General features: G+C 31.8%; 2 protein-coding genes across 3 annotated transcripts in view; both read right to left on the reverse strand.

Annotated features, from left to right (window-relative positions):
• The window catches only part of LOC144545362 (F-box/LRR-repeat protein At2g42730-like), a 102,657-nt gene that overhangs the window by 10,490 nt on the left and 79,726 nt on the right, over positions 1 to 12,441 (reverse strand). Inside the window, exon 5 of one of the 2 annotated variants that reach the window (XR_013508480.1) lies at positions 7,809 to 7,846. The exons of the other annotated variant lie outside the window; for it this stretch is intronic. The gene's annotated coding sequence lies outside the window, so the exon portion shown is untranslated. Of the gene's footprint in view, positions 1 to 7,808; positions 7,847 to 12,441 lie in introns of those variants that run through there. 2 annotated transcript variants of the gene reach the window in all.
• Positions 8,079 to 10,876, reverse strand: LOC144545360 (F-box protein At5g03100-like). The gene is made up of 3 exons (XM_078293957.1): positions 10,702 to 10,876; positions 9,340 to 10,250; positions 8,079 to 8,631 (listed from the first exon to the last, which is right to left on the reverse strand). The coding sequence occupies exons 2-3, from the start codon at positions 10,246 to 10,248 to the stop codon at positions 8,272 to 8,274; spliced, it is 1,269 nt and encodes a 422-aa protein (XP_078150083.1). The 5' UTR covers positions 10,249 to 10,250; positions 10,702 to 10,876; the 3' UTR covers positions 8,079 to 8,271.

A 12,441-nucleotide genomic window follows, 5' to 3' on the forward strand; every position in this document is an offset into this window, starting at 1 on the left:
TAAATGATAATGAAATCCGGGCTGTGTTGGGATGGTGTGTGATAGTGTGACACTGCAATGATCAAACGATTTAATTGATAGATAGTTCGATCTGAGAAGTTGTGGACCGGGTCTACCCCACGTTTTACTCGTGCAAGAGGCGGTACTAGTCCTAGACAGGTATGGTATGGATCATTCAAAATAATTCGCAAATTTTGTGACTATGCTGACAAGTAATTAACTGTTAGTGTAATAATCTAGAAGTCAATAATACGATAAATTATCATAAAACTTTGTTTATGAATTGAATGTTTATTTATATATCATTTTGTTGCCTTGAGTATTATTGCATTTATGGATCATTTCGAGTTCATGACTGAAATTGTGAAACTCCATAATATAGATGATATATACTCTTAAAAGGTCACTGACCAAGGTAATTAGCAGGAACACTAATTACCACTATAAGGTTAGTATGTGGATTAAAGATAGTTAAGTTTTACAAACCACCTGACACGAGATGTCATTTTAATCACATAGATACATGTTCTAGGAACATGGTATTTGACAGACCCCGAATGAAACATTAAATAGAATTGTGTTCGTGTCATTAATGTTTTCATTCAGTGTCAAGTTCTACAGCATGAGGTATTTATCGTTCCCACTAAGAAATATGTATGTGTAAGTGTTATCTAACGCTGTCCGTAAAAAGCAGTCATAACGGTAGCACTTCCATATGTATAGCTTAGCTGAGGAAGTGACAGTCTGCCAAAAGTACTATTTGTCCCTCGTATTTTATACGAGCTATAGCATCACTGGGCCCCTTGGTAGAGTTAGATTATCTGCATGCGGTATAATTACAAGAGTAATTATATTTGATAATATACTCAAGATCAATAAAAGATTCAGTTAGCAAGGATGACACACATCTACCTTGAAACTGATCTGATAACTATGAGACAGAAGAACAGACACAAGTAAATTGTTTACTGGATCGTGATATTGTACAGTACAGCATCATCTGTGTAATTGGATGGTCATGATGTATACTGCCAGATGCCGCTCATGATTATAGAAGTTAAAACAGTTTTAACTCTATTTACCAACATAACACAGATCCTATTGGGTCACACCATATAGGAGCTACTCGGAGAATCTTACTGATTAATTATAAATTAATTATAATTAATATTAAGATGGTTATAATTGATTATACGTGATATAATTAAATTATAAATGTCATATAAAAATGACAAGCAGAAACAACGGTTAATTTATAAACGTACACGTTACGTTGTATAAAAGTTACCGAACAACAACCGAAAAGAAATATAATTGTAGATGACAATTATATATATTTGATTTGAAATTTTAATTGTTAATTATGTATTTGAATTATGGATTTAAAAGCCCAAAATAATCAAAGCCTTAATTAAAATTAAAAGCCCAAAGTCAAAGCCCAAAATCAAAGCCCATACTATTCATGCTTTAATGGGCCAAGGGCAAAATGGTCTTTTCACCCCTATGCCGACCTCCCCATGTGCTTTGCAAGGTGGCATGTGAGGTGGAAGGGGTATTTTGGTCATTTCACATATTAAAGCATGAGGTGTCAAGGTATTTTGGTAAATAGATTTGTTTTGAGGGGTATTTCGGTCTTTTGCGAACCTCCTCAAAACCTATAAATAGAGGGGTGAGGGTGAAAGAGAAAACTTACTAATTCACGTGTTAATCTGATTACTTCGTTAATCGGAATTTCTCTCTTCCCCGGTTTCGGTTATTACGAGATTCGGAAATAATATATTTTTGCAAACTCTGCGGTATTTCTGGTTTTGCTTTTAAGTGAAACGGAATAACTTTGAGTCATAAATATATTTATTTTGTCCATTTTTCGGTGAATAGTGTTTTTGCAGAAAACTGCGGTTTACGGTATTTCTGGCAAAATAAATAAATCGCTCTCCGGTTAGTCCTGGTGGATAACCAATAGAGGTATCACACGTGTGATACTCCGAGTCGATTCCTTCCTTGGTGTAGCTCTTCTCGCTTAATCTGCATTCCAACTGAGATTTGGAAACGAGGTATAAACATGTTATATTAATCTATTTAATTGGTAAATAGATTTAATGCTTTAGAAAATCAATTATGGAGTAGATCTGTAAATGAATTAAATGAGGTTTTGATGCCAAATGAATACTGAAGGTGGACCGCCTTAGAAAGTTTCCTGACATACCTCGTTTAATTCTTAGCTTAACTTAACCGTAAAAATTTTTGTTTTACACACTTCCACTGTTAAGCTAAATCAATGGGTTTGAACCGTCAAAACCCCAACATTAACGACTCGCTACAGAGAGGTTGTTTAAGATCTATTAGAGTTCACAAAATCAAGTACTTGCCAAGTCTCTGTTATTAGTTCTCCAATGGATGGAACATTATTTGTTCATATACAAATTTTGCCAAGATGCCTACTATTTGGCACCGACTATTTTCTCCAATCATTTTAATTATAAACTTGTTTAATATAAGTGAGTTTATATGAAGCATAAGTCCAATATAAATTATAATGAATCTCATTTATTTTTAAAGAAAGACAAATGTTAAATTTTCACAAGAGATATTTAAAAAAAAAAATATATATATATATATATAGAGAGAGAGAGGAGGGTTACAATGCCTCATTTTTTTTCATACCTCATATTTTATATTTTCGTTTTCAAAGTTCAAATTGTCAATCCGAACCATTCAACAAAATATTTATACTAAAATATGCATGGAGATGAAATTTTATATTTTTTGGAATTTTTTTGCTATTTTTTAAGATAGGTGCAAAATCACTGTTTTTGAACCGTTCAAAAAATAATGATTTTCTCCCCATCTTAAAAAATAGCAAAAAAATTCCAAAAAATATAAAATTTCATCCCTAACAATATTTTAGTATGGATATCATGTTGAACGGTTCGGATCGACAATTTAGACTTTGAATATGAAGAAAATGAAGATATAAAATATGAGGTATGATGAGGTATAAAAAAAAAATGAGACATTGGAACCCTCCTCATATATATATATATATATATATATATATATATATATACAGATGCTGAACTTATATCATTCCTTATTTTAGATAAAATGAAGAAAAAAAAATAGCGAGTTCATTTTTTTGGAAGAAAAATGAAAGAATACATAGTTTGAATTCTTAATGCCATAAAAATTTCATGCATGAGTATTTTTATATGTTCATTGCAACCAATGTTAAGAAAAATGTATGTGATCTTTTTACATTGCTTACATGCGATTTTCCTTGAAATTGTTGACTTAAAAATAGGAGAAACATTAATTGCTGTTACTTTCAAAATCATTTTCACTGTAAAATGATTCTAAGTTGGGACCATAACAAACGTAAACTATGCACATTTGGGACCATTAATTTATTTCTATATTTTTTTTTCCTTTATGCACGTGGTCATTTTATTCAATGCTTCGTGTATATCAGTGTGAAGCGGGTTAAAGACAACTGGATTTCATAGATTAGCACAGATGGATCCAATAAAAGCAAAAAAAAAAAAAAAAATCATGGAAATAGAAGAAATATTGTAGAATAGGTGGCACTTGGAATTAGATTTTAATACATTTTTGGACATAGAATTGTTAAATTGGGGGAAAAAAATTATAATTTAATATTTATTTTCGGTTTTCTATTTCAGTTCAATAGAATAGATAGTGAAACCGTAGAATGTGATTTGTTTGAAGATTAAAATAGGCCAAATAATGATGATTTGAATTTAGAAGTGGAAATATTTTTTATTCCACCTCTCAAGCACATAAAAATATTACTGTAAGATTATTTTGTTTCATTATTATTTTGTAAATGTTAAATAAGTAAAAACTTCACTATTATAATATTACTCATATTATTTTACACTTAATAAGATTAATATCACTAATTCGAAATATTTGTCAAATATCAATAAAATCAAATACGTCTTATCTTACATCATAAGCTTATTGTACTAAAAAAATTGTATTAGTGAATGTGGAACTCACAAAATTTATATGTCCATCTAAAATATGGACTAAAATCGACCGTTGGGACTTTCAAACTGAAAATTTGAGTCGGTAGCACGGGCCAATATGTGCTATATGCATAGTAGTCATATTAACAATATACGCGAATAATTCGCGCTTTATTCGTTTTTTTATGTTTCCGAATTGAACTCCGAATAAAACGTAAAAAAGGTATAATACATTTTATTCGTGAATAAAACGCAAGGCATGAATTATTCGAGAGAAAAACGCAAGAAAACACGATTTTTTTTGCTTTTTTTTGGGTTTTTTTTGCTTTTGCTTTCTTGTTGTATCGAATAATTTCCAAATTATATTTGAATTATACCCGAATTACAAATTTTTGACCTCGCCGAACCGAATCCGAACTATTTGTTTGTCACTATGCATAGTACCATAGCCTCACTCTAATTATAATATCCAACGACTATAAAAAAAAAAAATGAATAAATTTGTTGGTGGCAGGTTTCGTTTGAAGCATAGTGACAAGATATCCGAATTATATCCGTTTAATTCTTTTTTTGGGTGATGCCAAACCGAACGCTAAATTATTCAGTTGACCGAACTTTGACCGAATTAAATGTGAATATATAATTCCCGAATTATTCAGTTTTACTCGTGCAAGAGGCGGTACTAGTCTTAGACAGGTATGGTATGGATAATGGATCATTCAAGACTTCCAAGTATCAGTGTCATATTTATTGGAGCTACTGTTTTTCTTTCCTTTTCTTTCAAATTTGTGGCTATAATACCTTCCATGTCATCACATGCATCAATATATGGTTAGGAGATTGAGATAGCTACATATATATTATTAGAAAAATAAAAAGAAAGAAGTGGAGATTATTATATTGGTACTTGGTAGGAAAGCTATGACACAGAGCCAACAATGCAGGTCCACAAGTTTTGGAGCACTGATAGATAAATTATTCAAATAATTGAAGAGATATCTTTCTAAGATTGGAGTACCGCATTTAAAATTCTTTAAATATAACTAGAACAATAATGCATGGTACAAATGGGCAATCAACATAAATAGTACATCTGAGATAAATTAATCAGAGATACTATACACTACTACAGAATAAGTGATTGTACACGGACATAAACAGGAGAGCTACATGGATTTCCTGCCGTGTGGAATGTGAGGGTGTAGAAATTCCTGAATATTTACACACGGATATTTACCCGTGTGCGATTATCGAGAGCTACACGGATTATTACATAAACAACCGTGTACAAACGCTTGCCAGCGTCGCTCTCAAAATAACCGAGCTACACAGATTATTACATAAACAGCCATGTATGATTACTCTTTCTACACGGACATTTAGCTAAATGTCCGTGTACGATTACTTTTTCTACACGGATATTTAGCTAAATGTCCATGTAGCTCTCTTATTTTTATTTTTTTTGTTTAAATACCTTTCTATAAGGACTTTAGTTAAATGTCCGTGTAGAATTGTCCTTTTTTTCCCATTTTTTTTTTTTTGGGTGACTAGCTTCCAATTTTGTTAGCCATTTAAAATTAGAATTCCAAAACAGAGGTCTTTTAAACTCATAATTCCAAAACTATACAACAGTATAAATAATTTATGTACACTAAATTATACAAATCCATATTGAAACCGCCTTGTCCACATACATCTGACATCGTCGATCTGCTCCTTGGTGTAACACTTTTGCTTTGGTCCATACTACAATTATAATTTGGTATTAGTTAGTAACAAGAAAAGGTAGAAGATTACAAATCATGCAACATATATATATACAAAGCCTTTTGTACATGCAATCTTATGTAATAAAACATAACATATACTCCTCAGGATCCAATACAATGTTTGTATAAAAGTTATATCCTTACCACTTAGTAACCACATGATCAAGCTTTGGTTATGATCTAGTTTGGACCGAAATTTCATACAAACTAAGGCGTATTAGATCCAACATATAAAAAAAGGAGCTCCCATGTGATCCATGACATGATGCCTCTTGGTTAAAGGTCTCCAACATATTGCATCTCCAATAAGAATCCATTGATCAACATATATGTACATACATAATAGGGAATAAAAATTCTCCTTTAAAATTTTCATCCAAAATTATAAGAAAATATTTATATATAAAATTAGTTGAAAATCAATTTCGTAAAAAAAAATATTATTGCATCTTATATGAATTTACGATGGCTATGATATCAAATAATAGTCTTAATAATTCATGACGTGTTTTGCAATTAAAAAAACACAAGCAATCAAGAATCCGTAAATTCAAAATAAAATAGCAAAGTAATTTAAATCTTACAGTTCTGAAGTGCAGACATCTTTAGGCGGAAGCGTTAAATAAGCAATAATAAGCTAGTAACAGAAAAGAGAAATATATATATATGTACATGACTAAGCTTAGCAAGATAGAGAGGAGAAATACAAATTAACTTCAAAGATCTCAGAACCTAGCTCCTTGTGCACAGAAATCAAAATGACACTGCTGGAAGGAGAGAGAGAGAGTATTAATTGATCAAAACGGCGCTGGTGGAAGGAGAAGGTCTTTTATATAATCAAAACCCTAGAATAACCTTTCTACACGGATTTTTAAGTAAAAAATCCGTGTAGCTCTCTCAAAGCTTTCTATACTGTTATTTAAATAAAAAAACCGTGTACAATTTTCACCTTTCTACACGGCTCTTTATTAAACGTCCGTGTTGCTCTCTCAAGCTTTCTACACTGCTATTTAAACAAAAATCCGTGTACAATTCTTACCTTTCTACACTGTTCTTTAATAAATATCCGTGTAGTTCTCTCAAGGCTTTCTACACTGTTATTTAAATAATAATCCGTGTACAGTTCCTAATAAATGTCCGTGTAGTTCTCTCAAGGCTTTCTACACTGATTCTTTAATAAACATCCGTGTAGAGATCCCACAGATATTTCGGGCTTCCAAAAAATTACAATTTCTCCACGGTTTTTAGATAAAATTATCAAATCCGTGTACAATGTGCAGTGTACAATGACCATTTTTGTAGTAGTGATATATCTAGGAACACAAGTTATATATGCTTTTTTTTTTGTATGTTTCTCTCACATCTCTTATTTAAATATTTTATAATATTTTTTCAAAAATTAAATACTAAAATGTAACCACTTGAGTAAAGTGGAAATAGTGCAACATGTGAAGAGTTGCTACAAGCACCCTCAATTGTAATTTTGTGTGTATAAAAAACAATGATTTCATTTCGGGTTGCAACTTTGCTATATATTATGGAACAAAAGAAGAAAGCAATGATACAAAGCAACTAAACTGAGATTAATACGGATCTATTAATTGGTACTTAAATTCACCTTCGATTGCTAACAAATGAAGAGAGATTCTCCAAAAGGGCATTTACTGGTAAAAAAGGGAGATACTCAAATACAATACAATGGCAATATCAGACATAAAGAAGAAAAAAAAAGCCACTGAAATCAAAAGAAGCAAGTCATATTAACAAATATGACTCGCGGCACTTAAATTTGCACCATCAGAATTTAAAATATATACATAAACAGGTGCCAAAATCACAACCCCTAACAACAGTTCAAAGGGAAAACAAACCTAGGCCCAGTCACATTTATTGGTACCAAGAGAGTTGTTTTAATTAGCAGAAAGTTACTGGCACCTAATGAACCTGCATCAGCTTGAGAATAACTACTGAGAAATTGGCAAAATCCCAAATGCAAAAGCACAAGCTGGTTTAAAAATCAGATAAGTTAAGAGATCACATGTATATCAATATATCATGAACCTTTCGAGTTTTTTGTGAACTGATGACCTAACTGCTGCACACCACACAAGCCAGACTCTGTACAGTACACAAGATCAAACTAATTTAAGTTTAGCAAGAATTTCTATTTCAGTCATTGAAAAAACAAGTTAAACACTTGATAGCAGTAAAAGTACATTCTCAACTTCTTTCTGAAACCCAATGCAAATTGATGTATGACCCAATATAGCCATTCCAAGATATCCCAACTAACAGAAAATCACACATCTGAACAAATTAGTTGAGACAACAAAACATGCATGCTATTCAAATCAAACATAAACAATATTACATCACAAAATAAAGGCTGGCTTACAAAGCCATGGTACTACTGATATAAGTTAGGTTTTTTAAGTGGCAACTAGCAAAACACATAGGCACTGCAAATTAACAACTCTCTTTTTTCTTTCTTTTTGAAAGTTCAGGAAATCACATTAAAAAGAAAGTTCAACTCTAATATTGCCTGAACTTGGACCAATAAAATCTTCAGAATTTTCAATTCCTTTGTACACATCCTTCAAAGCGTCTTCTAATTGTCGTATCATCTGATTATATTTCCAGTACTTGACCTCAACAATCTTAAGCTTTTTGTTTGGAAATATTGCAATTGTTGACGAGACATTAGTAGACACATTTGTACTAGCTCCTTCTTGTAGCAATGTAAGCTTCTCCAAATTTGGCGAATTCTTTAGGACACAATTTACCATTTGGAAACAAGAGAATGTAACCAAAACAGCAGTCAAATTCTTGAGATTCGAAAATATTGGCAATTTGAGCGGCACAACAGTTGATTCCTAAATTTGAAAAAAATATAAGCACAAGATTAGAAGTCGGAAGTCAAGCATTCAATTTGGTACCTTTCAGTTAGGTCCAGATTTCAAAATATAACAACAGAAATTTTTCGTAAATACTAACTTGACTATATTTTTAAAATTATTTATTTATGGAGTAGAACTAGGGTGCTCTTAAGCTCACCAAAGTTTTGGTGAGCTTAACTCTAAAACTCATTAAATCGATTTTCAAATGACAAATCCGAACCGTTGAAACCCGCCTACCTTAAGTGTGATGCATCTACATGTGAAATTTTTAAACATTCGAATTAATTTAGTATAAAGTCAAGCGGTCAAAAAACGTTCAAAAATGAATGCACTAAAATTAATTTATTAACCTTCTAATTTTGACCGCTTGACTTTATACTAAATTAATTCGAATGTTTAAAAATTTCACATGTAGATGCATCACACGTAAGGTAGGCGGGTTTCAACGGTTCGGATTCGTCATTTGAAATCGATTTGATGAGTTTTAGAGTTAAGCTTACCAAAACTTTGGTGAGCTTAAGAGCACCCTAGTTCTACTCTTATTTATGCATTCAATTAGATTACAATAATTCAAGACCCGTTGAAATAATATAACCCCTCTACTCTCTATATCAGGAAAAGATCTAAAGAAATTTACTATTTGCAAAATGGAAAAAAAAAAAAAAACAAACAAAGGGTCCATACCTCGAGCAAATGTCTTTTGAAATGCAACTCCAAAAGTTCAATATTTGTAGTCATCCGCTCCAAGTATTTCATCATTAAACAACCACGAATCATTAAACATGAGGATGCTAGAGATGGCATGTTTAGAGTTGTATTACTTGGTGGCTGGAAGTTCTCATCATACACAAAGGAAAGAAGATTGGGAGCACTAATGACTAGTTGGGTTTTATTAAAAAGACAATTTACAATAGCTAGATGCTTTAGAGATTTATGAACAATTACACAATCAACAAGAAAGCAACTATCTAATCGAAGAAATTCCAGTATTGTGCATCCAGAAAGAAGGTTCTTCACATTATTAGAATTAAGAGCCGTCCGATAAAAGGTTAGTTTTCTAAGATTAGGAAGATTTACTATCGGGACTGATGAATATATTTTAACATATCTGGTGTACCCGCTAGATGCATGATTATCATTGAGGTACAATTCCTCTAACGATGTGCAGGTATAGATGCACGGTGGCACAGAGTCAGGAAAGGAAAGATGGAGAACTCGAGTGTTATGTTCAACGGCATAACGGATCATGCCTTCACAGGATAAAGTGTTAAAGAGGCTCATGCCTTCACAGGACAAGCAAAATACATCCAAATCAAAGGGCTTGCGCCTCAGCAGCAAAGTGTTCACAAATTTCGCAAACCTCCCAACAGCAATATCATCGACAAAATCATCATCATAATCATGTCTAAAATTGTGAAAATTGAAGTTGAGGGAGGGTAAAAAGGTCCATAGGTGCTCCCACCTCTTTGACAGCACGCATGTCTGCACCGCCTTTTTAGGGTTGAGAAGCCCCAAGATGTGGTGAAGTATCGGATCAGGCAATTTGCTTATGAAGTCACAGCTTCCTCTGCTTGAGATATTATCTGTCTCCATTGCTAAAAAAAAAAAACAAAGTCACAATAAGAACTTCAAATTAGCCAAGATTTTACAAGAAGTTATTTATTGGAACAAAACAAAATACACAAATACTATACCATGGACCTCACAGAAGTAGAAAATAGGTGAGAAATAAAACTTCTCAATGCAGGATTTAGGTCCAGTTTGAGGATTTGCAAGAAATTAATAAAGATCTTCATATACAAATGTATACAATGCTTGCCACAACAATTGTATTCATACCATAGAAACCGACATACAAATGGTCAGACACGTACGTATTAGCAACATAGAGAGACAGAACATTACAAGTATGAAAAAACAAAGAAAAATGACAAACAATCCAGTATTTAAATGCGAAAAGACAGATCAGATAGTTAGGCAGCGAAGGAGAGAACTAAAATGAAAATGAAAATGAAAATGAAAATGAAAATGAAAAGAAATAAGTACCTCTATGAAACAAACAAAGTACTTTCGTTTGGCTTAAGAATGTAGAAGTGAAGGGAAGTGAAATAGTGGCCTGGGCAGAAATGAATAAGAAACGAAGACGGAAGATGAAAGATGGTTGGAGAGAGTTGGAGAGTGGGAATGGGACTGGGAATGGGCAAGGGAGAAGACATTTCGCAGGTCAGGACTCATATGTCCCTCTCCCTGTCACCCGAGACATTTCGCTGATCGAGACGCAACACATTTCTCTCTCTCAGTGGCCAGTGGGTTTCAATGGTTCCCATTAATTCATATCATATATCATATATCATATCATCTAAAGTAACTCAAATTTTTAACTATGTGGTTTTGTGTTATAAAAAAAATATTAAACGAAAGTGCTTCCGGTAAAAAGAAGTATCCTTCTGGTAAAAACTTTATTTAGTTATTTTTTTAATATTTTTAATGTGCTTTAATGCATCAACAAAAAGTGCTTTTATTTTTTCAAATGCCGAATTGAGGTCATCACATGTAAATTTTTCTTTAGTCTTAGAGCATTTACATCTCTGAAATTCTTAGAGTTTCTAAACCAGTTTCAAAAATGTAGATGGATTTCTTATTTAGAAACTTTGCTCTAAAGTTTTTTAATAAGAAATCGTTTATAAACTTTGACGTGGCTAAATAATTCGCTAAAAATTTTTTTTCTTGTAATTTATTTACTGATGTGGTAATTAAGAAATTTTAATTTTAGTTTCAGGGATGTGAGGGTTTAAACTTTCAGAGACAAAATTTCTAAAAATTAGTTAACAGTTATTTAGAAACTCCAAGAGTTTCAGAGATGCAGATGATCTTATTTTAAATTCACTTCAAAAAACATATTTAAAAACACTACGCAATTGATAAGACCGAGATAATTGACGTCAAATAATAAATTCTTATAATAAAAGTAAATGCATTACTTTGAGAAACAAAAAAAATATATATATAGGCCTCAAGAATTTTGGTGAATAAAGCTAGAATTGTTTTTAATAAAATAAATGCATTACTTTGAGACCAAAAAAAAAATAGGCCTCAAGAATTTTGGTCAAAGTTAACCTCTCTAATTTGTAATTTGAAAGCTTTCATTTTTTTTTCTAATAAAAGTAAGAATAATTATTTCAATACGCGCGCTACAATACTCGTATTGTACCCGCGTTACAGTATCCGCACTATAATACCCGCACTTAGAGTAATAATGTATTATGGTCCCCACTAATTATTATTCTAAAAAGATATTATATAGTCTCAACTAATTATTATTCTAAAATTCCAGCAGCATCATTTCTCCATGATCTCCAGTAATTATATAGTTTCTCTTTTATAGTCCCTGCACTCGTTCCCTCATTAACCTTTCTCTAACAAAAATAGTTAGCTTCATAGGAATAAATACTTTAGTGCATACATATAAATACTTTCATTACTTAGATATTAATACTTCCAGTGTCATATGTAAAAAATACTTAGATATTTATGCCTTCATAGTTATAAATACTTATATTAACACTTAAAAAAATATTAATACTTTGATGCATAACTTGTTATGATCGATTATCCATTTTCGAGTTCTCCAATCATTCCCGCGTCAGCCTTCCTCTAACAAAAATAGTTGACCTCATACATATAAATTTCAGTGTATAAGTATAAATACTCTCAATACTTAGCTATTAATACTTTCAGTATCATATGTAAAAAATATTTGAAAGTATAAGTATAAATACTTGTACG

Source organism: Carex rostrata, chromosome 27, assembly GCF_964058835.1.
Source record: "Carex rostrata chromosome 27, lpCarRost1.2, whole genome shotgun sequence".
NCBI classification, from domain to species: domain Eukaryota; kingdom Viridiplantae; phylum Streptophyta; class Magnoliopsida; order Poales; family Cyperaceae; genus Carex; species Carex rostrata.